The sequence below is a fragment of the Lolium rigidum genome, chromosome 3 (genome assembly GCF_022539505.1).
Source record: "Lolium rigidum isolate FL_2022 chromosome 3, APGP_CSIRO_Lrig_0.1, whole genome shotgun sequence".
NCBI classification, from domain to species: Eukaryota; Viridiplantae; Streptophyta; class Magnoliopsida; order Poales; family Poaceae; genus Lolium; species Lolium rigidum.
In genome coordinates this window covers 11,684,430-11,711,459 of record NC_061510.1, presented here as the reverse complement: position 1 = coordinate 11,711,459, position 27,030 = coordinate 11,684,430, and the positions used below count along the sequence as shown (strand labels likewise).

Sequence of the window (27,030 nt, the reverse complement as noted above, 5' to 3'; positions counted from 1 at the left end):
ATTGATGTACCACTGAATCAAGCAACACAAGAGTGGCACAGCAGCACCCAGCCTACATCACTGGCACTTGCACAGGCAAGGATTGCACAAGGCAATTAGCCAGGGATATCATTTTTTAGATAAATAGGAATAGGCAGTGGCACATCAGCAGCTGGAGCAGCATGGCAAGGCCATGAGCATCACGGCAGCAGCAAGAGCATGAGCATAAGCATGAGCACAGCAGTAGCAGGCTAGCAGCAGACAGGATAGAGCAGCACATACATAAGCATCACAGTAGCAGCAAGAACACATACATGAACATGAGCACAACAAGAGCAGCAGCTAGGATGGAGCAGCATGAGCAAGAGCATAACAGTAGCAGTAGCTAGGATAGAACAACACACACAGCAGCAGTAGCAAAGCATGGTTAGCAGCAGCAGCTCTAGCCATGGCATAGATAACAAGGAGCACAAGCACGGTAGCAGGAGCACTACTGCTAGTGTACTGGCAAGTCGAGTACACCAGGGTAGGATGCCAGGGCATCTAGAGGAGGAAGACTAAGTAGAGCAGATGAGAGAGAAAGGGAGGAGCACATACCAGGCAAAGCAGACAGCAGGCGCGGCCATGGAGGCCACGGCGGCACGCGCCAGACCACGGAGGTGCCAAGCCAGGCCAGGCCATGCCACGGCAAGCGCAGCAGCGCCAGCATGGCTTGACACACCCCTGGACAGCACCAGGGAAGCCTGGAGCACAGCCGGTGTGCAGCAACGGCGGCGGCCGTAACCCTAGGTGCCACGGGAGGGTCGAGGACGAGCAGAAGGAGGTGAATCCGTCAGATCGACATGGATGAGTCGACGCACCATCGCGAGACGCCTTCGAACGCGCCCCATGGTGAAGGCAGAGACGGCCGGAGCTGGCCGGAATCAGCTAGCGATGGCGGAGGCGACGTAGAGGCGCAGTAGAGGCTAGGGTTAGGGTTCGAGCGTGCGGGAGAGAAGATAGGAGTGAGTGAGGCCGAACGGGCCGGACCAGGTGGGCTGGTCCAGCCTAACCCAATGGGTTCGCCTGACAGGTGGGCCCAGGGGCAAAATGGTCAATTCACTTTCTATTTTAAACAAAAACTTTGACATACATCCAAAAAAAAATCTAAAAAATAGAGTAAAATGAAAACCACCTTAAAAATTATTCTCTACCATAAACAAATACTTGTTAGAATATTTGAGCCAAAGAGAGAATTAATAATTATTTATCCATAGAATAATGCATTAATAAATACAATTAAAATAGACCTCATGTTTTTAACAATTAAATAAGTCCACAAATTACCTTGGACTTAACTAATTCTTGGAAATATTCCAATACACTATTTTTACTCTTAAGGAGAAAAAAATTAAATATTTCTTTTTCCAAAAACTCTGAGAATTAAATCAAAAACACCAGCTAGGGAACAACTTAAAAACACCAAAAACATGCATCATTTGAATCTTTAACCATTGCCCTTATCGGACAATGATGCTATCTTTCAAAAACCGAGGACAAGGGTCAGTCCCACACCATCCAACTGCAAAACCTTGCAGTCTTCAGGCAAGTTCATCGCTTGCTCATGTCAATTTGAGTATTTTTACCAAATTACTTGCAAAGTACTATACTTATCACTCTTGCATGGAAAGAAAAAAATGCTATTTTCATAACTATGAATATGACTATGTGGTGGGCGAAGGAACCATGGTATGAGTATGATGGAGGTTCCATTGCAATGGGTTTAGATCCATCTAGGATTAACAAAAAATATCGTCCAGTGATTCTTGTGTCGTAAGAACCGTGTTAACCATAAGATCTGAAGTGGGATGGAGTAGTCAATTGTGTTTCTTCCTCTCGTTCATCAACGGATGCGCTTACCATAATCAGTTGAATCCCGAGGGACAACTGGAGTGGGTGGGGAACCCCCAAGTCCCCACGGTAATGTGGTCTATGATGGGTTGCAGCTGACCGATGAAGGTATCGAGGTCGCGATACCTGATAATAGTCAAGGTCGGATGGTATCCATTGGATACGCTGACCGGCGAGGACCCAAGGTCGGAACTGCAACAAAGGGTGGGTGTTCGGGGTGGCGGAGAAACGCAATGATTGGCAAGGACCCTATACCGGGCCTCACACCATGGAAGTGTGGACGGGAAAGCTGCCCGGTTGGCACCAAGGTTAAGATCTCTTATGGGTAAAGCAACACACCTCTGCATAGTGTAATGAGTCGTGACTTGTCACTCCCTGTTCCGGGTTATGGAACTGCGAACGCGGCCGGAAAGGAACTCCATGAAGTTCTAGACACCCGGTGAAGGCTGACGGACATAGCTTTTCGGAATAAAAGCAACCTTTTGAAGAAATGCTTATAAAAACCTGCATTGGTATTTGACTTTCTGGTCTAATACCGTAGCTAGTGCATAAAACACCCCTTTCCTATAATGAACTTGTTGAGTACGCTCGTACTCATACCTCTTATAACCCCATGCTTAGATTGTCTGAATCACCTGGAGGAGGCCAATGAAGGACCAGAAGGAGCAGATGGGATCTGCTATAAAGAACTAAACCTCTCCGAAGGAGTAGAGGGGGTAGATTACCTTATCGTGTACGGAACCTGGGAGGTTCCGGAAGAAGACAACGTTTGAGCAACACTAGTAGTACTAGTAGTCGAGCAGCACGAACTATAGTATTTAGCTGCTCGAGTAGAAATGGTGTTAAGCCTTCTTAGACCTATATTTTATAAGTTAAGTAGGGTTCACCTAGAACCTTTGAGTTATCCTCTATGGACCCAGGAGGAGCTCCCATGTGATGTACATATATGGCTTGTAATCTTAAGTGAGTGAAATAAAGACCAGTTATGCTTTTGTTGTACTACTCTAAGGAATGTAATATTTTCGGATTGGTACTTCACACATGTTATGTCAACGCCTGACATACTACATCATGCACTAGTATGCAGGGTCACCACAGTTTGTTCTTCATCATCTTTTTCTCTTCTTCTTCTCAGATGGTGGTCTGGCCCTCTGGCCTCCCACATTGTGTTTGTCCTCTGAGCATCTTGTTCTTCTCGGCTTTATTGTCTCCTACCTCCACGCCATGGCCGGTATTAACTTCATCAAGCAGAAAAGGTACTTCAAAGTACTCATCCTCTCGCCCCAACCTAAGATCTTGTTGTGAATAATGCAACAATCAAGAACTAGCTTGATTTGAGCGCCGTAAGTGTGGAAAGGTTTCTAGTAAAGGAAAACGTATTCTTCAAAGCAGCAAAATCTCTCTCAATGGTGACTCTAAGACTTGAGTGTCTCGTATTGAACAACTCTTTTGCATTCTGTAGCATGTTCCTTGCCTAAATTCATTGAGGTGGTACCTTGTTTTCCTGAAAGGTAGTAGAATCTCAAGCCGACATGCATATCTAGCATATCCTAGGTAGAACTTACCATAAAATATTTGCAACCCATCACTCATGGACAAGCTATCAGCCATGATGGATGCATCATGAGATGAACCCTCCAAACAGCAAGCACATATGTGACCCTCAGATCGAAATCCACATCAGCTAGAACATTCTGGCTGATGTAGTGCTTCCTTCCTTGAAATGTAGTATATTGTGCTTTGAGCACCCTTGCTGGCACTTGAGTGCCATCAATATCCAACACAATCTTTTGAAGCAACAACTATATAGTCATGTTTGTGACCAGACGCGTAAGATGAATTGAACGACCAGAATTGTGCTCACCCCGAAAATGGGAACCACTTGCAGTTGTTCTTTGATCTTTGGTGGTGTGTTGTTTGATGGTGGCTTGATCATTACGCCTTCGAGCTCTACAACTGGAAAGAACACCTGCTGGAAGTAGCAAAAATAGTCCCCATAGATCACCTCAGTGTGTTACGGATCACTCTAAACCTCTGGTTATGACCCACAACATGAAGAACACATGGCGAATTGCTCTTCCACAGAAGTGTGGATGCTATCTTGTAGCGGTCCTCTCTCCCTAAATATTTTGGCAAGTGCATAGAAAGAAGCTCTTCTCATGCGAAACATTTGGATTACCTCTACATAAATGCAATGTTAGATGTAGTTTCGGTTCATCATCCTATCCTGATCTCGTGGTAAAACTGGACCGTATGTGAGATGAGGAAAGGCAGCACATTTGGATGGTCTCTAATGCAACAGCAGGATCCAGACCTGAATTACAACGATAAGTGTCGCGACGTGATGCAGAAGCTCGATGTGGTCGTTGATGACGCGTGAAGCACACGTCCGTTGGGAACCCCAACAGGAAGGTGTGATGCATACAGCAGCAAGTTTTCCCTCAGTAAGAAACCAAGGTTATCGAACCAGTAGGAGATGAAGGCCACGTGAAGGTTGTTGGTGAAGGAGTGTAGTGCGGCGCAACACCAGGGATTCCGGCGCCAACGTGGAACCTGCACAACACAATCAAAATACTTTGCCCCAACTTAACAGTGAGGTTGTAAATCTCACCGGCTTGCTGTAAACAAAGGATTAAACGTATGGTGTGGAGAAGGATGTTTGCTTGTGAAGAACAACAGAGAACAGAGATTGCAGTAAATTGTATTTCAGATGTAAAAGAATGGACCGGGGTCTGATGGCGTGTAAGACACACGTCCGTTGGGAACCCCAAGAGGAAGGTGTGATGCGTACAGCAGCAAGTTTTCCCTCAGTAAGAAACCAAGGTTATCGAACCAGTAGGAGTCAAGGAACACGTGAAGGTTGTTGGTGGCGAAGTGTAGTGCGGCGCAACACCAGGGATTCCGGCGCCAACGTGGAACCTGCACAACACAATCAAAGTACTTTGCCCCAACGTAACAATGAGGTTGTCAATCTCACCGGCTTACTGTAAACAAAGGATTAAATGTATAGTGTGGAAGATGATGTTTGTTTGCAAAGAACAGTAAAGAACAGAGTTTGCAGTAGATTGTATTTCAGATGTAAAAGAATGGACCGGGGTCCACAGTTCACTAGTGGTGTCTCTCCCATAAGATAAATAGCATGTTGGGTGAAAAAATTACAGTTGGGCAATTGACAAATAGAGAGGGCATAACAATGCACATACATATCATGATGACTACTATGAGATTTAATCGGGGCATTACGACAAAGTACATAGACCGCTATCCAGACATGCATCTATGCCTAAAAAGTCCACCTTCGAGGTTATCATCCGAACCCCTTCCGGTATTAAGTTGCAAACAACGAGACAATTGCATTAAGTATGGTGCGTAATGTAATCAACACAAATATCCTTAGACAAAGCATTGATGTTTTATCCCTAGTGGCAACAGCACATCCACAACCTTAGAACTTTCTGTCACTGTCCCAGATTCAATGGAGGCATAAATACTCCCTCTTGGAGTCACAAGTATCAACTTGGCCAGAGCCTCTACTAGCAACGGAGAGCATGCAAGAACATAAACAACACATATGTGATAGATTGATAATCAACTTGACATAGTATTCCATATTCATCGGATCCCAACAAACACAACATGTAGCATTACGAATAGATGATCTTGATCATGATAGGCAGCTCACAAGATCTAACATGATAGCACAATGAGGAGAAGACAACCATCTAGCTACTGCTATGGACCCATAGTCCAGGGGTGAACTACTCACACATCAATCCGGAGGCGATCATGGTGATGAAGAGTCCTCCGGGAGATGATTCCCCTCTCCGGCAGGGTGCCGGAGGCGATCTCCTGAATCCCCCGAGATGGGATTGGCGGCGGCGGCATCTCTGGAAGGTTTTCCGTAGCGTGACTCTCGGTACTGGGGTTTTCGCGACGAAGACTATAAGTAGGCAGAAGGGCAGCGTCGGTGGAGGCACGAGGGCCCCACTCCATAGGGCGGCGCGGGCCCCACCCAGGCCGCGCGGCCCTGTGGTCTGGGCGCCTTGTCGCCCCACTTCGTATCCCCTTCGGTCTTCTGGAAGCTTCGTGGAAAAATAAGACCCTGGGCTTTGATTTCGTCCAATTCCGAGAATATTTCCTTTGTAGGATTTCTTAAACCAAAAACAGCGAGAAAACGATAATCGGCTCTTCGGCATCTCGTCAATAGGTTAGTGCCTGGAAAATGCATAATAATGACATAAAGTGTGTATAAAACATGTGAGTATCATCATAAAAGTAGCATGGAACATAAGAAATTATAGATATGTTTGAGACGTATCAAGCATCCCCAAGCTTAGTTCCTACTCGCCCTCGAGTAGGTAAACGATAACAAGGATAATTTCTGAAGTGACATGCTATCATAATCTTGATCAATACTATTGTAAATTATATGAGATGAATGCAGTGATTTGAAGCAATGGTAAAGACAATGAATAAACAACTGAATCATATAGCAAAGACTTTTCATGAATAGTACTTTCAAGACAAGCATCAATAAGACTTGCATAAGAGTTAACTCATAAAGCAACAAATTCTTAGTAGAAAGCTTTGAAGCAACATAAAGCAGAGGGAAGCATGGATTACTATTTTTGTGCTAGAGCTTTTCATTTTGAAAACATAGAAACAATTTTGTCAACGGTAGTAATAAATCATATGTGTTATGTATAAGACATCCTATAAGTTGCAAGCCTCATGCATAGATTACCAATAGTGCTCGCACCTTGTCCTAATTAGCTTGGATTTACATGGATTATCATTGCATAACATATGTTTCAACCAAGTGTCACAAAGGGGTACCTCTATGCCGCCTGTACAAAGGTCTAAGGAGAAAGATCGCATTTGATTTCTCGTTTTTGATTATTCTCAACTTAGACATTCATACCGGGACAACATAGACAACAGATAATGGACTCCTCTTTAATGCATAAGCATTCAACAACAGATAATATTCTCATAAGAGATTGAGGATTAATGTCCAAACTGAAACTTCCACCATGATTCATGGCTTTAGTTAGCGGCCCAATGTTCTTCTCTAACAATATGCATACTCAAACCATTTGATCATGATAAATCACCCTTACTTCAGACAAGATGAACATGCATAGCAACTCACATGATATTCAACAAAGATGTAATAGTTGGTGGAGTCCCCAGAAACATGGTTACCGCTCAACAGGCAACTTATAAGAAATAAGATACATAAGCTACATATTCTTCACCACAATAGTTTTTAAGGCTATTTTCCCATGAGCTATATATTGCAAAGACAAAGAATAGAATTTTAAAGGTAGCACTCAAGTAATTTATTTTGGAATGGCAGAGAAATACCATGTAGTAGGTAGGTATGGTGGACACAAATGGCATAGTTTTTGGCTCAAGGATTTGGATGCACGAGAAGTAATCCCTCTCAATACAAGGCTGAGGCTAGCAAGGTTGTTTGAAGCAAACTCAAGTATAAAACAGTACAGCAAAACTTACATAAGAACATATTGCAAGCATTATAAGACTCTACGCTGTCTCCTTGTTGTTCAAACACCTTAACCAGAAAATATCTAGACTCTAGAGAGACCAATCATACAAACCAAATTTTAACAAGCTCTATGTAGTTTTTCATTAATAGGTGCAAAGTACATGATGCAAGAGCTTAAACATGATCTATATGAGCACAACAATTGCCGAGTATCAAATTATTCAAGACATTATACCAATTACCACATGAAGCATTTTCTGTTTCCAACCATATAACAATGAACGAAGCAGTTTCAACCTTCGCCATGAACATTAAAAAGGTAAAGCTAAGAACACATGTGTTCATATGCAACAACGGAGCGTGTCTCTCTCCCACACAAGGAATGATAGGATCCGATTTTATTCAAACAAAACAAAAACATACAGACGCTCCAAGTAAAGCACATAAGATGTGACGGAATAAAAATATTGTTTCACTAGAGGTGACCTGATAAGTTGTCGATGAAGAAGGGATGCCTTGGGCATCCCCAAGCTTAGATGCTTGAGTCTTCTTAAAATATGCAGTGATGAACCACGGGGGCATCCCTAAGCTTAGACTTTTCACTCTTCTTGATCATATTGTATCATCCTCCTCTCTTGACCCTTGAAAACTTCCTCCACACCAAACTCAAAACAAACTCATTAGAGGGTTAGTGCATAATCGAAAATTCACATATTCAGAGGTGACATAATCATTCTTAACACTTCTGGACATTGCACAAAGCTACCGAAAGTTAATGGAACAAAGAAATCCATCAAACATAGCAAAACAGGCAATGCGAAATAAAAGGCAGAATCTGTCAAAACAGAACAGTCCGTAAAGACGAATTTTTCTGGGGCACTTAACTTGCTCAGATGAAAATGCTCAACTTGAATGAAAGTTGCGTACATATCTGAGGATCATGCACGTAAATTGGCAGATTTTTCTAAATTACCTGCAGAAGAGGCTGCTCAATTTCGTGACAGTAAGATATCTGTTTCTGCGCAGTAATCCAAATCTAGTATCAACCCTACTATCAAAGACTTTACTTGGCACAACAATGTAATAAAATAAAGATAAGGAGAGGTTGCTACAGTAGTAACAACTTCCAAGACTCAAATATAAAACAAAAGTGCAGAAGTAAAATAATGGGTTGTCTCCCATAAGCGCTTTTCTTTAACGCCTTTCAGCTAGGCGCAGAAAGTGTGAATCAGGTATTATCAAGAGACGAAGCATCAACATCATAATTTGTTCTAATAATAGAATCATAATGTAACTTCATTCTGTTTCTAGGGAAGTGTTCCATACCTTTCTTGAGAGGACATTGATACTTTATATTACCTTCCTTCATATCAATGATAGCACCAACGGTTCGAAGAAAAGGTCGTCCCAATATAATGGGACAAGATGCATTGCATTCAATATCCAAGACAACAAAATCAACGGGGACAAGGTTATTGTTAACCATAATGCGAACATTATCAATCCTCCCGAAAGGTTTCTTTATAGCATTATCAGCAAGATTAACATCCAAATAACAGTTTTTCAATGGTGGCAAGTCAAGCATATCATAGATTTTCTTAGGCATAACAGAAATACTTGCACCAAGATCACATAAAGCATTACAATCAAAATCATTGACCCTCATCTTAATGATGGGCTCCCAACCATCCTCTAACTTCCTAGGAATAGAAGTTTCAAGTTTTAGTTTCTCTTCTCTAGCTTTTATGAGAGCATTTGTAATATGTTTTGTAAAGGCCAAATTTATAGCACTAGCATTGGGACTTCTAGCAAGTTTTTGTAAGAACTTAATAACTTCAGAGATATGACAATCATCAAAATCTAAACCATTATGATCTACAGCAATGGAATCATTGTCCCCAATATTTTGAAAAAATTCAGCAGTTTTATCACAAACAGTTTCATCAGTTTTAGCAATTTCAGCAGTTTCAGGCAGTTTTGCACGCTTTGCACTAGGAGTAGAAACATTGCCAACACCAATTATTTTACCATTGATAGTAGGAGGTTTAGCAACATGTGAAGCATCAACATTACTAGTGGTGGTAATAGTCCAAACTTTAGCTACATTATTCTCTTTAGCAAGTTTTTCGTTTTCTTCTCTTTCCCACCTAGCATGCAATTCAGCCATCAATCTAATATTTTCATTAATTCGAACTTGGATGGCGTTTGCTGTAGCAAATGACTTAATATCTTTATCTTAATTAGGCATAACTTTCAATTTTAAAAGATCAACATCAGAGGCAAGACTATCAACCTTAGAAGCAAGAACATCAATTTTATCAAGCTTTTCTTCAACAGATTTGTTAAAAGCAGTTTGTGTACTAATAAATTCTTTAAGCATGGCTTCAAGACCAGGGGGTACACTCCTATTATTGTTGTAAGAATTACCATAAGAATTACCATACCCATTACCGTTATTAGAAGGATATGGCCTATAGTTGTTACCAGAATTGTTCCTATAAGCATTGCTGTTGAAATTATTATTTTTAATGAAGTTCACATCAACATGTTCTTCTTGAGAAACCAATCAAGCTAAAGGAACATTATTAGGATCAACATTAGATCTACCATTCACAAGTATAGACATAATAGCATCAATCTTATCACTCAAGGAGGAGGTTTCTTCAACAGAATTTACCTTCTTACCTTGTGGAGCTTTTTCCGTGTGCCATTCAGAGTAATTTATCATCATATTATCAAGAAGCTTTGTTGCCGCCCCCAAAGTAATGGACATAAAAGTACCTCCAGCAGCTGAATCCAATAGGTTCCGCGAAGAAAAATTCAGTCCTGCATAAAAGGTTTGGATGATTATCCAAGTAGTCAGTCCATGGGTGGGGCAATTCTTTACCAAAGATTTCATTCTTTCCCATGCTTGGGCAACATTCTCATTATCCAATTTCTTAAAATTCATTATGCTACTTCTCAAAGATATAATTTTAGCGGGAGGATAATATCTACCAATGAAAGCATCCTTACATTTAGTCCATGAATCAATACTATTCTTAGGCAAAGATAGCAACCAATCTTTAGCTCTTCCTCTTAAGGAGAAAGGAAACAATTTTAATTTTATAATGTCACCATCTACATCCTTATACTTTTGCATTTCACAAAGTTCAACAAAATTATTAAGATGGGCAGCAGCATCATCGGAACTAACACCAGAAAATTGCTCTCTCATAACAAGATTTAGTAAAGCAGGTTTAATTTCAAAAAATTCTGCTGTAGTAGCAGGTGGAGCAATAGGTGTGCATAGGAAATCATTATTATTTGTGCTAGTGAAATCACACAACTTAGTGTTCTCAGGGGTATTCATTTTAGCAGTAGTAAATAAAGCAAACTAAATAAAGTAAATGCAAGTAACTAATTTTTTGTGTGTTTTTAATATGGAGAATGCAAACAAGACAGTAAATAAAGTAAATCTAGCAACTAATTTTTTTGTATTTTTGATATAGAGAACAAACAAAGCAGTAAATAAAGTAAAGTAAAGCAAGACAAAAACAAAGTAAAGAGATTGGGTGTGGGAGACTCCCCTTGCAGCGTGTCTTGATCTCCCCGGCAACGGCGCCAGAAAAAATGCTGGCAGTTGCCGTGGGAGTTTACTTGTGTTGATGAGATTATCCCCAGCAACGGCGCCAGAAAAAATGCTTGATGGCGTGTAAGACACACGTCCGTTGGGAACCCCAAGAGGAAGGTGTGATGCGTACAGCAGCAAGTTTTCCCTCAATAAGAAACCAAGGTTATCGAACCAGTAGGAGTCAAGGAACACGTGAAGGTTGTTGGTGGCGGAGTGTAGTGTGGCGCAACACCAGGGATTCCGGCGCCAACGTGGAACCTGCACAACACAATCAAAGTACTTTGCCCCAACGTAACAGTGAGGTTGTCAATCTCACCGGCTTGCTGTAAACAAAGGATTAAATGTATAGTGTGGAAGATGATGTTTGTTTGCGAAGAACAGTAAAGAACAGAGTTTGCAGTAGATTGTATTTCAGATGTAAAGAATAGGACCGGGGTCCACAGATCACTAGCGGTGTCTCTCCCATAAGATAAGCAGATGTTGGGTGAACAAATTACAGTTGGGCAATGGACAAATAAAGAAGGCATAACAATGCACATGCATATATCATGATGAGTACTATGAGATTTAATCAGGGCATTACGACAAAGTACATAGACCGCTATCCAGCATGCATCTATGCCTAAAAAGTCCACTTTCGGGTTATCATCCGAACCCCTTCCAGTATTAAGTTGTAAACAACAGACAATTGCATTAAGTATGGTGCGTAATGTAATCAACACAAATATCCTTAGACAAAGCATCGATGTTTTATCCCTAGTGGCAACATCACATCCACAACCTTAGAACTTTCTGTCACTGTCCCAGATTTAATGGAGGCATGAACCCACTATCGAGCATAAATACTCCCTCTTGGAGTCACAAGTATCAACTTGGCCAGAGCCTCTACTAGCAACGGAGAGCATGCAAGAACATAAATAACATATATGATAGATTGATAATCAACTTGACATAGTATTCAATATTCATCGGATCCCAACAAACACAACATGAAGGATTACAAATAGATGATCTTGATCATGATAGGCAGCTCACAAGATCTAACATGATAGCACAATGAGGAGAAGACAACCATCTAGCTACTCGCTATGGACCCATAGTCCAGGGGTGGACTACTCACACATCGATCCGGAGGCGATCATGGCGATGAAGAGACCTCCGGGAGATGATTCCCCTCTCCGGCAGGGTGCCGGAGGCGATCTCCTGAATCCCCCGAGATGGGATTGGCGGCGGCGTCTCTGGAAGGTTTTCCGTATCGTGGCTCTCGGTACTGTGGGTTTCGCGACGAAGACTTTAAGTAGGCGGAAGGGCGGAGTCGGAGGCCTGACAGGGGGCCACACAGTAGGGCGGCGCGGGCCCCCCTTGGCTGCGCCACCTTATTGTGTCGGCGCCCCGTGGCCCCACTTCGTCTCTCGCTCGGACTTCTGGAAGCTTCGTGGAAAAATAGGCCCCTGGGCGTTGATTTCGTCCAATTCCGAGAATATTTCCTTACTAGGATTTCGAAACCAAAAACAGCAGAAAACGACAGAATCGGCTCTTCGGCATCTCGTCAATAGGTTAGTGCCGGAAAATGCATAAATATGACATATAATGTGTATAAAACATGTGAGTATCATCATAAAAGTAGCATGGAACATAAGAAATTATAGATACGTTTGAGACGTATCAGAAGGTTTTCCGTATCGTGGCTCTCGGTACTGGGGTTTTAGCGACGAAGGCTATAAGTAGGCGGAAGGGCAGCGTCGGTGGAGGCACGAGGGACCCACACCATAGGGCGGCGCGGGCCCCACCCAGGGCGCGCGGCCAGGTGGTTTGGGCGCCTCGTCGCCCCACTTCGTATCCCCTTCGGTCTTCTGGAAGCTTCATGGAAAAATAAGACCCTGGGCGTTGATTTCGTCCAATTCCGAGAATATTTCCTTTGTAGGATTTCTGAAACCAAAAACAGCAGAAAACATCAACTGGCTCTTCGGCATCTCGTCAATAGGTTAGTGCCGGAAAATGCATAATAATGACATAAAGTGTGTATAAAACATGTGAGTATCATCATAAAAGTAGCATGGAACATAAGAAATCTCACGGTCTTATTTTCCACGGAGCTTTCCAGAACACTGAAGGAGAGACGGAGCTTGTTGTTGGCGAACTTGTACTCGAACTGAGCCTAGGTCCCCAAGCACTTCGAGTACAAGTTCGCCAACAACAAGCTCCAACACCTTTCTTTTTCTCTCCAAAGAGGAGACCACTCTGGACGAGCGAGCGACCGACACCAGCTCATCATCTGCGAGAGAGGGTGCAATGGGTCGTTGGAGGACCGACGAGATGCGGACGGGGTGGCAGAGGGCTCTGTGCATCCTAGCGGATGCCGTTGCTGCAGGCACTCTCGGCGCCGTCCTCGCCGAGATCCCCCACCAGACCCCCGTTCATTGCTGACACCGCGTGAAATTTCCAGTGCCAATTGGGACTTCGCGCATTTTACAGCCGCGCGGGTGGCTTGCGCCTCAAATATACAGCTTCGAATAGCGCTTTTTGTGCATGCACTGAATTTTTTCGAGCGCGCTATTTTTTGGCATTTGTTGGAGCACTTTTTTTTTTGCGCGCGTTTGTTTGGAGATGCTCTTGGCCCACATATCATGCATCCACGCGTGGCGTGATACATCGAGCCCAAACGCCCAACACATCTGCGTAGCTTTTGTTGGCCCAGTCCCCACTTTTCTCTTCCCCATAGGGTTTTCCTTTCTTATTTTCTTTTGGCCCCATTTTTCAGCAGCAACGGAAACCTGAAGCCATTTCCCACACCGCCTGGGCCCCAGTAGCCAGCTGCCCATAAGACCACGTCACCAGGGGCCACCACGAACACGAAGAAGCACAGAATTCAAATTCCTCGGTCTCGGTGTCTCCCCATCCCCAAACACCACCCAAAATCCACCACTGCTCTCCTCCTCCTTCCCCCACCTCTCCACGCCGGCGACCGCCGCCGCGCGTCCTCCTCGGCGACACTCCCCTCCGCCGCGACCAGGCGATGAAGCTGAAGATCAACAAGGCGTGCGACCTCGCCTCCATCTCCGTCCTCCCTCCCCGGTACAGCACACTCCTCACCGTCCCATCCGCCCCCAATTCCCCTCCCCTCCCGCTGAATCCGTTCGTTCCGGCACGCGATTCGTTCGGTTTGTGACCGTTTTGTGCTTGTTTGGTGATCTAGGAGGAACCGAGGGGGCGGCGGTGGCGGTGGCGGGGCCAGCGCGTCCGCGGCTGGCGCGGCCGCGTCGCAGCAGCAGCGGTCCCAGTCCATGTCGCAGAAGTCCTTCTCGCAGGGAGGCGGCGGGTCCTTCTCGCAGGGCGGAGGCGCGTCCTTCTCTCAGGGCGTAGGCAGCGGAGGCGCGTCCTTCTCTCAGGGCGGAGCCGCGTCCTTCTCGCAGGGCAGAGGCGGCGGTGGCGCGCTCTTCTCGCAAGGCAGCGGAGGAGCGGCGTTCTCTCAGGTAGGTGGAGGCGGAGCCGGCTCGTTCTCTCAGGGCGGGGCTGGCGGAGGCGCGGCGTTCTCTCAGGTCGGTGGAGGCGGAGGCGCGCCGTTATCTCAGGGAGGAGGAGCGGCCTTCTCTCAGGGAGGCGGAGGCGCAGGCGCAGGCGCAGCGTTCTCTCAGGGCGGAGGAGGCGGGGCGTTCTCCCAGGGCGGTGGCAGCTTGTCGCTGTTGCAGTCGCAGTCGCAGATCTCGCAGGCTTCCCTCGACGAGAACCTCCTCAGCCCTCGTCACCCCTCCCCCGCGCGCGATCAGGTCTCGTATACATCCCTCCTCGATCCTTCCCTCGTTGTTGCCATTGTGTGCTGAATGATGACCCCGATTGATTGATTGGTGAGAGTTCGGTGTTTTTGTTGGATTAGTGTGTAATTAGTAGTTTATGATTCCGTCAGTCCTGTGCTTGGTCTCAGATGAAAGTATCCAACGAATTAGTTGCTGTTGATTACTGTTAGTTGCTTACAGTGAACTCACTTATGCCTGGTTGATGCGTGGAAGAAATAGTTCAAATCTCTGCAGTGGACATTTCACTGGGCAAATTTGTGAACCAAGTACTGCTTGATATCTCACTTTTCTGCACGCGATCGTTCCTTTACTGCGTAACTGAAAGTATTAGGAAAACCAGATCCATGTCATTCTCTTCTGCTTGACTGTTTGAAATGGTTATTTGTGCCGTATGATTGTTTGAAATTGATGTCAGTATGCAGTCCTTATTACTATGTTTAGTCATCAAGGAAAATTTTCATGTGATTCTCTTCTGCTAGACTGTTTGAAATGGCTATTTGTGTGGTATGATTGTTTGAAACTGATGTCAGTATGCAGTACTATGTTTTGTCCTCAAGGAAAATTTTCCCCTTAGGCATCATTTTAATCACGACTGTTTTAAAGGGCGAGTTTACATCGGCACAGTTAGTATGCAGTTTGTTCACGATTGATTCTTATTCAGCAAGGCAGAGGGAATGCTCAAACCAACAATAATTTTGCTACTAAATGTTTCAGTGAGAGCAGTTATGTTTCTTATTGTGCTTACTACTATACAAAGGTGGATTCCTGAATTTTTCTACTAGATGTTTCACTGAGAGCAGCTATGGTTCTTAATGTTTACTAGTTACAGAAGGTGGATTCCTTATGAAAAAAATTATAGAGTGCATACTGTTTGTCTCCTGCCCAATTGTGACATTCATTTACCTTTACATTGGTGACCAGAGATTCTCCTTGCATGATGACTCGTCGAAGAGGATGTCTTCATTTCCAGCCAATTCAGCTTCTTCTGTGCGTGATGAATCTCAGCTGCAAATGGCAAAAACTTCAAGCAAAGCTATCCTTCGGTGGAATCCCTCTCTTCCAGATAGCAAATGTAAACTCAAACCCTTATGCCTGACAGATTTTACATTTCATTAACATGCACTTCAAGCACAATAGTTTGGTATGTTGAGTAGGTTCAAAAGAATCATCTCATTTATTGATCTTGTAAGGTTGACTGGTGCATGCTGTGCACCTGAAGGTGCTCTAAACATACACTGTAGATTATTTTTCTAAGCTGCCAAATTGTCTTGACAAATTTAGAAGTACTATGTTTTGTACTGAAATGTTTGATGGTGTTTCAACAGGTCAGCTTAATGAGGATGTTGAGCGCAAATTTCAGCATGTTGCAAGTTCAGTGCATAAGATGGGAATGGTATTAGACTCTGTTCAAAATGATGTTATGCAGTTAAACAGAGCCATGAAAGAGGCGTCACTAGATTGTAAGCTCCCCCTTATTGGTACTTTGATCATAAGGGTTTTCATAACTGCTGCAACTTTTGTTCATGAGTTTTGCAATCAAACTACGTTGCTAACAACTGGTGCATCAACTAACTCAGCGCATGTATTTGTTTTCTTCAGCTGGTAGCATACAGAAAAAGTTTGTGCTTGTAGAGACCTCTCTCCAGCAAATTGTAAGCATCGTCGCTGCTTCAGTTCTTTTTCCTGCCTTCTTTTTTGAAACAACAAAGTTTCGTTTATTGAGACATGCTACCACAGCTTAAGGGACAAGAAGAACTCAAGGCACTCTTTGAAGGCAGCACAAAAAGCAAACCTGACCAGATGAGTGCTCTGAACTACCACACCAGCAAACTCGATGAGATGTCGTCGACACTTTTAGTCTTGAAGCAAGTGCAGGAAGATTTGACGCAACTGAAGGGTGACATCTTCAGAATCTTTACAAAAGAGATGGAGGTACAATTGCTATGATCAACCACAAGTTTTGACACTACTCTGTTCATTTGTCTTTAGAAATTATTGCGATGGTTGACATGTGCATATAAGAAACTATCTTGCTGAGTTACCTGTATGTGAAGTCCTCTCTTATGTCCATATGTGTGGGTTCAGTTTCATATAAACATATTAGCCGGTACGTATCATTTTCTTTTCGAGGGCATCGTATCATTTTCATGTGTATCTTATTTATTTTTAGAAGGCATCATTTCCTTGTCTATTCATGGTATAAAAAAGTACCAAATCTCAGTGTGTGCTAGTGCTTATTTCTAGCATTTTACGTTAAAGTTAAAAGATGGTTTAAAATACATGTAAAATTCTGTATATGGTTTGACATGCTCAAATGCCATGGCTTCAAGTCCTAGAGCAACTAATATTGGTCCATAGTCTTGATATAAAGTTTGCTGATCTTTGCCTCTCTGTACAGGGGATTGTTAGAGCTATCAGTTCTCTCAATAGTAGGCCTGATGCAATGCAAGCACCAACAGTATGTGTCCTTGTTACCCAACTGATTAAATGCACAAGTATTGCAGCATTCCCCTCTTACTCTTTTTTTCTTTGCTTTGCTGAAGCACCTGAGCTGCAACACCAACAGAAAATCTCCGATTAACCAACCATCAGTAGAAAGCCCGCTGGTGAACCAAATACCAGTAGCAGATGGCAAACAGACACCGGTAGCAGATGGAAGGCCACAGAGGAAACAAGCGCCAGTAGCAAATGGAAGGCCACAGAGGAAACAAGCTCCAGTAGCAAATGGAAGGCCGCAGAGGAAACAAGCTCCAGTAGCAAATGGAAGGCCGCAGAGGAAACAAGCGCCAGTAGCAAATGGAAGGCCACAGAGGAAACAAGCGCCAGTAGCAAATGGAAGGCCACAGAGGAAACAAGCGCCAGTAGCAACTGGAGAGTCGCAGAAGAAACGAGGAAGGGCACAGAACAAACAAGCGCCAGAAGCAAATGTAAGGCCACAGAAGAAACAAACGCCAGTTGCAAATGGAAGGCCACAGGTGCAACAAACAGCAGTAGCAAATGGAAGGGCACAGGTTCAACAAACAGCAGTAGCAAATGGAAGGCCCGAGATGAACAATGCACAGGATGCAGGTTGGACCTTGAAGATGAACCATGCACAGCTTGCATGTTGGACCTTGAAGATGAACCAAGTGCTGGAAGCAAATGGAAAGCCCATGATGAAGCAAGTACCAGCAACAGAAGTGTAAGACTCTAACCTTAATTTCCTACACGCTTCAGCTGTTATATAATCGTACATTCCAGTAGTATGTAGCACATGAAAGTGGAAATTGTCTTGATGGAGTCGAAAATGCGTACTGATCTTGTGACAGGATGCTTATCTTTCTTTCATTACAAAGCTCTGTCATTTCGAGTCTTGAAATGTCCAGTATTCTGGTGCTTGTACAGTAGACCGTTATCTCTCTTTTGACAGCAATGAATACAGTTGGTTCTTTCAGCTATGTTGCTAAACTGCCTCCACTTTCTGAATATGCATAGATGCCTTCCCCATCTGTGTGTTTCTTGTTGCTGGGGTTGAGGCTCTAATCAGGCTTGTTTGCAGGATGGAGGCACCAAAACAGGAAGAGGTGCCGATTCAGATGGTCAATCCGCAAGTGGCAACTAAGAAGGTAACCCAGTGCTGGAACCTTGCTCCTTTGTAGCTCAATGAAACAATGGTACATTTCAACAGCAAAAAAATGAATCGCCTCTTGCAATGTTGCTAGAGGCCTGTAGTTTTGGCCCCTGTATGCTCGCGGTAGGCTGAGCGTGTCTGACATTGCCTGTGGATACAACGGAAAATGCAGGCACCGCTGAGCGCAATCATCAACCTGGACGACGAAGATGACGAGGAGGGCGGCGACTGGAGCGCGCCGTGCGTCATCCTGAAGACCGACACAGGTAGAGCTGCTGGACTGAACTGAACATCCTTTGTCCCTCTGCTTGCTAGTGTCTGTCATGTTGACCCTGGTATTGTACTTGTTCAGTTGTTCCCCTCCACTCGTTGTTACTGGAAGTAAACCCAGCTGAGAGCCTGAGACTGTCCCTGTGTGTGTATGTTGCAGGCGTGGCGGGCGAGCTGATGTGGGAGGAAGCGATGTGCGAGGACGCGATGGAGATCCTGCAGAGGGCGAGGAAGAGGCGGCGGAGGGAGGAAAACAAGGCCATCGTGCTCGTCCAAGAGTAGCAGCAGAAGGACGGTGATGGCGATCGACGGACAGTGTTTTAACAGAAAGTAGGAGACATGCACACTTGCACAGAGAGAGGTAGAGAGGGTAAATGTTATGGGAACGGGAGATGGTGAATACTGAAATAGGGTGGCTGTGTTAACTTGGTCGGGTCAGGTGGTCTAGATTAAGGCTGGCGTGCAGGAGAAGTGGAGAAGGCATACATCATGCCATGCGTGCGTGCGTCCATCTTTCCATGGTATAGTGGAGTATACTTGTTCACTAGTAATCTAGTATGGTCTAGATGACACAGTTTGTTTTCCACTGAATGCACTACCTGCGGAGCAGAATACAGATCTGTCTGTTTATATATCATGCTATCGTCCGTCTTCTCCACTAGGTCGTGTGGCATTTTGGGTTGTTCCTACTTCCTAACTTGAGCACTTGTCATACTCGAGCTGACAGTGCGGCGACATTTTCAGTGTCTCTTTGTGTTGCTGACAGCGCAAACAGGAAGACGCAGGCAACACGATGAGAAGAGATGACAGGCCGACACGCGATGCGGACTGATGGAGCGCGAGCGAGGGAGATTGATCCTCGCTTTGGATTGGGCTCGCCAGCCTAGCGGCGGTACGAGGCCGGTGCCTTTTATGCTGGCATTTTCGTTACGACTTTGGGCCCTCCGGTTATTGCAGCCCCAACGCGTGCCGACTGCCGAGGAAGGGAGGCAGCCGTGAATTCCAGTCAGTGCTCCATCCACCATCTCGCTTTAATCAAACAATCTGTGTTTTCATTAACGTTCAGTACTTATACCTCTTCAATCCTGGGCGACGAAGTGTGCACGCCTGCAGCTGCGAAGGCATCTTATCATTGCATCACACGGCGTGTGAGGTACAGTTCGTTGCACACATAGCATTTATCCCTTTTTTCCTTTCAGAGATTCAGAGATCCTCAATCGATGTGCTAAGCAAAGATTAAAGTGTAATTAACCACTTAAGATAATACGTGAGCCGCCGTTGATTGGCGTGCACTATGGCGACGCGTCGCCACTACTCCATCCATCGCTTATCAAACCACTCGACTCGTGCCATTCACGCATAAATAAGCAAAATCGAGACAAGTAAGCATGCTACACGTAGAGAGAAAACAGATGGATTCCTCTTGGAATTGACGAGATGTTGTTAACCCCACTAGCAGCTGCTGCTGTTGTAGGTGGAGGATAGGATACCTAATTCTACCAACAACATAAGTTGCAACAGGTCAGGTCACAATCCCGTTCGGTATTTGACAAAAATGTGACCTCTAACCTCTTCTCCGGCTGCTCATCCATAGCAGACACTCAGACAGTACAGCGATTGAAAACGAGATGCATAGATATCCATGTCAACCCCCAAACAACCATCATCACTAATTCATTGACTTAGCCCCCCCAAAAAATCGAAAACTAAAATTCAGTAAGAAACACTCCAATGCTAAAACTATCTGATGCTTTTACCGCAAGGTTCGATCATTGCTACAGGCCCGCGGTAGCTTGATGGACAATTATGAAATGCTCTGGCCCGGCTTTGTGCATAGTTTGCCTGTCACTTTTTTAGCAGAGTGGGGGAAAGCCTGCGTGCGTGGTGGCCTGGTGGGGGTGGGGGAAGGAAATCCTATACGACCTGGGTCGTACCATCCCGATCGGTGGACCAAGGCGTCTGTTTGCCACGTAGCAAAACGAATCTCAAACCTTCTGCTCCTTAATCACGTATTCATCAATTCCGTCATCAAATCATTAAATCCTAATTCAGTTCGCATCCTCTTGCCGTGGCGCCGCTGCTCCGTCGTGCTTGCTGTGTCGTGGATCCGTCCACGCTCGCTGCTCTCCCTCAACGTCCACGGTCAAGCTCTGGAGCGCCCGGCGGCACCACCAACGCTGCAGCTGCCATGGAAAACACCTTCTCCGCGCTCTGTGGAGCAGCTCCTTCACGATGCCGTCGCTGGAGGCACTGCCGACGCTCGAGCTGCAGCTGCCATGGGCAACCCCTCCTTCGCGTCCTGCACTGCACCTCCTTCCCGACGCCTTGGAGGCGCTGTGCACAGCGGCGATCGGCTGCCATGTCCGTTCCATGGCCGTCCGCCATGACGTCGTCCGGTCGCCGTCTTCAAGTTCGTTCCCCATCTTGACAGACGGGCCCTCGCAAGAAGAAAAGGAACAGAAAATGAATCACAAGGTAGAGGAATAGTTCGGGGATGGTTTGGTCCTCGTGGGATTAGAGATTTGATTAGGGACAAGTAATTAAGCGGCCAGAAGCTTTAAGATTCGTTATGCTACGTGGCAAACGGACGACTTGGTCCACCGACGGGTGGTACGACCCAGGTCGTATAGGATTTCCTTCCGGGGGTGGGGGTCATCGTGCTCGCGCATGGCATGTGCTAGCTGCTGGATCGGCCTCTGTTACAGCTGCCTCCCTGCCTCCACCACTCTTCACAAACACAGGTAATGGAGAAGAGGAGTAAGCAGAATATATACCACTGACTCACCTTTGCAAGAAAGGCTTCTGATTCCTTCCTTCCTCCGTCGTCTTCGGGCAGAAAGGCGATGCTGCACAGCTCAGGGCAGGGAGGCTAGCCGCAGCTGGATGTAGGATCACTCCACATGGCCTGAAGGACAGGAGGGGTTCTTATGGTTGATTCCCTTGTAATCCCCTTGACCGTGCTGGCGTGCCGCTAGCTTCGACCTCATCCCCCTCCTCGGCTCCGACCCGCCGGTGGTTGCTGAAGCTCTCTTCCCAGCTGTTGGCTCGCGATTATCTGTAAGTAATTCTTCCTTTACACTTGTCTTGTGTGCCGTTGTTCCCATTTCTGTGAACCTGTTCATGATTGGAGTAGCAAAGGAAGTTATATGCAGTATAACGGTAGGACCAAAAAGATAAAAAAAAGTGGTTCTTTTTTGCTGCATTTTCATGTTGTCAGTCTGGCTGGAGTGTTAAGCATGTTTTTCTTCGATACCCTCACTTGTTGGTTCAACAGCCATTTGCATGAACTGCAGACTTTTGCCCCATGAACTGAACATCTGGTAGTTACTTCAACTGCAGAGTGCAGGTAGAAGAAACCATCCAAAATGGGGAAGACGAGACAGCGGCGGGCTACACAAATCCAGGAGAAGAATGTAGGCTGCACTTGGGGCCTCATCCGCATGTTCTACTCCCGCCGTGACCCCAAGCTCATCCTGGACAGGAAGCAAGGGAGCAGGAGGCATTCCTTCAGTGGATTTCCTGGTACTTGTCTTCAGAGATCGTAGTTGTACTAATAGCGATTTTCCTAATGTTACAGACTAGCAATTGACCCCTGCAGAACTAACTGGGAAATGTGCAGGCATTCAAGAAAAGCATCAGTCGAGCTTGTTGCAAATTCTCTTACTAAAATTTGTTCTGATGCTAATGCACCCTGTATGGTTGCAGGAAGAGGGCACTTGAGAAAGAAGTCCAGGGACTTTGAGGAAATAGATGAAGACAGGGATGTAAGCCTTTTTATATCAACTGAGGAATATGTGGTTTCAAGAGTGAAAACTTGTTAGGATTACTGTAGATTATATACGATTACTATAGAGCACGTTACACTTTCGTTAGCAACACATCTCCACGAAAATGCAGCAGATGGTATCAATTAACTTGCATAACAAAACCGATGTGTCAACTTGGTTTTGATAGCAGCCAACAAACCTTCGAGGCAAAGTGCAGTTTAACATAAGTTGAGTAATAAACTTAAAAAGGGAGTTCAGATATGACCTCACTGATGCAGTGTTATTGGGCAGTTGAAGGAATGCCTCATTACTGTGTATGGACTTATATATTACCTTAATTAGAGTATACTGAACATCCTTAATTCAAGCTTTTATATTGCTGTCTGTATCGAAACTGAATGATCTTTTAGTGTTGATCTTCTGAATATTTGAGTGGATGACTTGCAATCTGTTGGTCTTGCAAGTTAGTGTCTCCAAACTGAAACAAGGTATTATAAGAAAAAATAGATCTACGTCCAAGTGCATGTTAACACGATAAGGCATGGTAGTACCGTAACTTATCTTGCTTCCTTCAAGTCTACTACAGAATATTTCATTTCGTAACACAATTTATGCTGCATATCAAACTTATTTCCTGGTAAGAACTGATGTTTTGCTCTTATATTTCTCAGAACATGGAGGAATGTTGTACGACGAAATCAACTGTCAAAAGACTTATGGAGGGCGACCTGAGCAAGCAAAAACAGTCCAAGAAGATACCAAATGATGAGGTTCAAAGAATATTGGCTGACCTGGGACATGATGTCTGTCTGGACAAAAGCACAACGCAGAATAGCAAACCAGAGGACAGCACAAATCCCAAGGCAGACATCAGCATTGGTTCTTCCTCTGCATCGCTGGATCCCAGCGGTTCAAAGTGCATGAAACATGCAGAAGGAGATAACGTTGAGCTTGCTTTGTCAGATTTCCTAGGAGAAGTTGCTTTGTCAGATTTCATGGGAGAAGTCTATAAGTACCATGATGAAGGGGCTGATGATTGCATGAGTAACAGTGAATTATGTCCCGAGTTGAAGTCCCTTATTGATACAAATCTGGACGAGTTTAGCAACCCTCTATGTGATCTTGCTTATAAGAAAATTCTAGTCAGTGAAGGAAGGGAGCTTGTTGGCAACAAACATCTCCATAACAGATATGTAGGAACCAGGTTAGAGCCCAAAAGAATGACTGAAAGAGCTAATATTATCGAAGACTCCAAGTCTTCAAATCAGCATGAATTAATCATCAAGACGAAGAATAAAGAGAGCAAGAATATATTCTTCTGGAAGAAAGATAAATCAAGCAGCCAACATACACCAGAAAGAAGTTCCCAGCCAGTTAACAAAATAGTTATACTCAAGCCAAACCAAAAAGCAGGGTTTGGACCAATTGTAGCAACTGCATCAACTCAAGCTCCAGGATACCGTGCAGCAGAGTGTTCTACATTTTCAGTTAAGGAAGTCAGGAGAAGATTCAGAATCGTGACTGGAGAAAATAGAAAAGGAAGACCCTCAGTAAATGAAGATGAGGTACAAGGAGATCCATGTAGGCCAAGACATTCAGTTTTTACAATTAAAAAGGATTCCAGGCAGATACCTCCAGCTACTGCTAAAAATGATGTTAAACATTCAGACAACAGTATGCAAAAGCAAATAAATGATGAACTAGCTGTTATCAACAGTGACATATCTACATCAAAGGATGCATCCATCTTCTATGCAGAAGCCAAAAAACATTTAACAGAAATTCTAAAAGACAAAAGTCATACTGACAAGTATCCAAGTCCAACAGTTCAGATCTCAAGATCCTTGGTAAGAATGCTTTCCCTCCCTCAGTGCAGTACGTCATCATCACCTGGGAGCCCCCCAAGGGTAAAACACTGCATTGAACTTTCACCTGAAGACAAAGATATATGTGCCGTACACAAGGCTGAAAGGGAAGAATCTGCAAACGGAAGAAATGAATCAGAGGAAAACCCGGGAAGTGTTGAATGTGGTATCAGTGAATCACTGGATCAACAAGAAGATCAGGAAAGACATTATAACGAAGAAGCCACAAAACATGGTGAGTGTATAACACTAAAAAAATATCAAATGCTGCACGGTTATTATCTTAACAGGATATGATGACTTGCAGGTGTCGAATTTGATGTCATGTGCATTGAAGAAATCGATAAACCGGATCACTCTGAAACAATTCACAGTGTAAAATGCATCCCAGCAGAACAACACAGATATAACTCTCCCCTAGTATGTTCGAGCCAATAATTATTGGTATTTCATCCAGTCTCCATTGACTTCCTGGTTTAATGAAAAAAATTAATGTCTGCATTGAAGGAAATGATGGAAGGAGCAGACGGAAGTAAAGAGCATGATGAGATGTTTCCAGGCTCCCCTGAGATTGTCATTGAGAACCGAGAGCACCAAGATCCAGAAACTCCCAGACCAAGCGCGTCACTTGAACTGATATCACAAGAGGAAAACCATAAAAAGCAAGAGCAACCCAGCCCCGTGTCTGTTCTTGATCCACTCTTCCACGAAGATGCCGACAGCCCTGACAACAAGAGCACGATAAAATGTAGTATCAAAATGATAGAAATGCAAATTTACTCTTACCATGGACTTGTTATCTAAATGGTTTCATCTTCCAATGTCCCTACAGGTGAGCTGCATCAAGACATCTTGAGGCCCCAGTACTACCTAGATACTGGATTAGACCAAGAAATCTTCTGGGAGGACAGGGATGCCAGGTTAGATTACATAAAAGCAGTGCTGGAGCTATCAGAATTGTACACACACAAGAATCCAGAGATATGGCATCTCCAAGATGAATTGATCAGCACTTGCATGTTTGAAGAACTACATCAACACAATCAAACAGATGATGTAAAGCTCTTCTTTGACTGCGTCTGTGAAGCAATAACAGTAGTCCAGGGGACACATTTTAGGAACACCCCATGCTTACCTTTTCTGACACGCAACATAAAGGCACCTCCAACTGGACATAACCTCGTCTCGGAAATAAATAAGCATATCGAGGGCCACCTCTGCTATCAATTTCCAAGCACATTGGACCAGCTAGTTGACAAGGACCTAGAAGAGTGCAGTTGGATGGATCTCCGACCAGAGAGTCGAGATGTTGCTGTGGATATCTGGGAGTTCTTGCTAGATGAACTACTGGAAGATGTCTCCTATGACCTGCTGATTTGAAGCTTAGTTCTCTCACCATGACCATGCAGAGCATTATATTTGTGTGCCTGCTAGTTTGAGTATTGGCTAACTTTTAACATGTTTTGGAGGGCAGAGCCAGTGAGGTTTTTTTTTTCTTGTGAGAAGAGCATAACGGTAGTGTGCACCTGACTATTACGGTGATGCTGTTCATTCCTTTTGTGTGGTGTGCAAATGGATGTAAATAGAATCAGTTGTAAAATACTGAAAGCATATAGTAGCATTTTCAGTACAATAAGTTCAGAGCAACAGCATAATCTATCACATTTCCCTTAAGCACAATACATATGTCCACAATCCTAAAGCCATAATAACACATCATAGCATAGCATATACTCCTACAACTACAAACACAACTAGCAAGCCAAATCAATCAAGGGTTACTCTACTCATCGACGAAGATTGATTCTGTTGATTTCACCCCCTGGTTTCTTCCAGACCCCGGGGCGAAACCTCTTTCTCCCCCTCCCATAGCGCCATCTTCTTCCAACTCCCTCGTCTTCGCTGTCGGTGACCTCCATCTCGATGTACCCCTTCTCCTGCGGAGCTCGGCGATCATGTCGGCCTGCGCAATGAGGGCGTCCAGGTGGGATTGTGTCATGATCACCCTCTTCCTCTTTTTCTTCTTCGCCGCCGCCTCTAGTGTGGGCGCCGGCGCCGGATCTTCGGGCGGAGTCTCCAGCATTGGCGCCTCTCCGGGTGCAGAAGAGGAGCTCGCCATGGACATCGCCTCCTTCTCCTCTTCCTTGGCGGTGAACTCACGGGGCGGGCAGGATTCGTCGAGATGGCGGGCGTGAGGTGGCCTGGCGACGGCAAAGAAGTGGCCGAACGGGCAGTAGGCGGCGAGCGCCGGCGCGAACTCCCCCGCGCCGCTCACATTCGTGTCCTCGACCGCGGATGCGGCCGGCGGCGCGAAACTCGGGGCGGGATGGACGAGTGGATGCATACCGCGGCGGGGCTCGGGGCGGCGGCGGGGCAGTTGCGTTGTAGTACTCACGAGAGAAGATGGGGAACGGTTCCAGGCCACGTGGTGGCAGTTTCAGCGTAATGAATGCAAAACATAGGGGCAACTGGAAGACCCCTTCGTTTTTTTAGAGGCCCTTCGAGTTTAATTCAAGGAGAGAAAACATTTTATACTTTCAAGCCTGCTCAACTTTATCTAAATATCAGGTTAAAAATAAACTTTATCTAAATATGAAGATATATACATATATTTTAGTTATACATACATCTGTATATAGGAAAGGTTGAACAGTTTTTTTACGGAGGGATAACCACATCCTGCGTGTTTTCCACCAAATCTCAACTTGGAGGTAACACACTGACACCATAATG

At 44.7% G+C, this 27,030-nt stretch overlaps 3 protein-coding genes across 3 annotated transcripts; all 3 read left to right on the top strand.

Annotated features, from left to right (window-relative positions):
- Positions 1-14,007: 14,007 nt before the first annotated feature.
- LOC124694544 (protein PAIR1-like) lies at positions 14,008-17,492 on the top strand. The gene is made up of 8 exons (XM_047227520.1): positions 14,008-14,066; positions 14,188-14,310; positions 14,665-14,758; positions 15,707-15,857; positions 16,108-16,245; positions 16,385-16,437; positions 16,523-16,717; positions 17,184-17,492. The coding sequence occupies exons 1-8, from the start codon at positions 14,008-14,010 to the stop codon at positions 17,364-17,366; spliced, it is 996 nt and encodes a 331-aa protein (XP_047083476.1). The 3' UTR covers positions 17,367-17,492.
- Positions 17,493-17,546: 54 nt separating this feature from the next.
- LOC124694317 (protein PAIR1-like) lies at positions 17,547-18,947 on the top strand. The gene is made up of 4 exons (XM_047227314.1): positions 17,547-17,966; positions 18,324-18,390; positions 18,568-18,661; positions 18,748-18,947. The coding sequence occupies exons 1-4, from the start codon at positions 17,833-17,835 to the stop codon at positions 18,945-18,947; spliced, it is 495 nt and encodes a 164-aa protein (XP_047083270.1). The 5' UTR covers positions 17,547-17,832.
- A 3,050-nt stretch (positions 18,948-21,997) lies between these two features.
- Positions 21,998-25,677, top strand: LOC124694542. Its single transcript, XM_047227518.1, has 6 exons — positions 21,998-22,187; positions 22,371-22,429; positions 23,104-24,532; positions 24,605-24,717; positions 24,805-25,045; positions 25,130-25,677. Exons 1-6 carry the CDS (start codon positions 22,031-22,033, stop codon positions 25,675-25,677), a joined length of 2,547 nt encoding a protein of 848 aa, XP_047083474.1. The 5' UTR covers positions 21,998-22,030.
- The last annotated feature ends 1,353 nt before the right edge of the window (positions 25,678-27,030 follow it).

Excerpts from the sequence above, each read along its gene's own strand:
- LOC124694317 (XM_047227314.1), top strand. The coding sequence starts at position 17,833 with ATGAACAATGCACAGGATGCAGGTTGGACCTTGAAGATGAACCATGCA. Across the intron at positions 18,391-18,567 it reads CGCAAGTGGCAACTAAGAAG|GCACCGCTGAGCGCAATCAT; the intron begins GTAACCCAGTGC and ends CGGAAAATGCAG. Across the intron at positions 18,662-18,747 it reads CATCCTGAAGACCGACACAG|TTGTTCCCCTCCACTCGTTG; the intron begins GTAGAGCTGCTG and ends GTACTTGTTCAG.
- LOC124694544 (XM_047227520.1), top strand. The coding sequence starts at position 14,008 with ATGAAGCTGAAGATCAACAAGGCGTGCGACCTCGCCTCCATCTCCGTC. Across the intron at positions 14,311-14,664 it reads TTCTCGCAGGGAGGCGGCGG|CTTGTCGCTGTTGCAGTCGC; the intron begins GTCCTTCTCGCA and ends GGGCGGTGGCAG. Across the intron at positions 16,718-17,183 it reads TCTTTACAAAAGAGATGGAG|GGGATTGTTAGAGCTATCAG; the intron begins GTACAATTGCTA and ends CTCTCTGTACAG.
- LOC124694542 (XM_047227518.1), top strand. The coding sequence starts at position 22,031 with ATGGGGAAGACGAGACAGCGGCGGGCTACACAAATCCAGGAGAAGAAT. Across the intron at positions 22,188-22,370 it reads TTCCTTCAGTGGATTTCCTG|GAAGAGGGCACTTGAGAAAG; the intron begins GTACTTGTCTTC and ends GTATGGTTGCAG. Across the intron at positions 24,718-24,804 it reads ACAGATATAACTCTCCCCTA|GAAATGATGGAAGGAGCAGA; the intron begins GTATGTTCGAGC and ends TCTGCATTGAAG.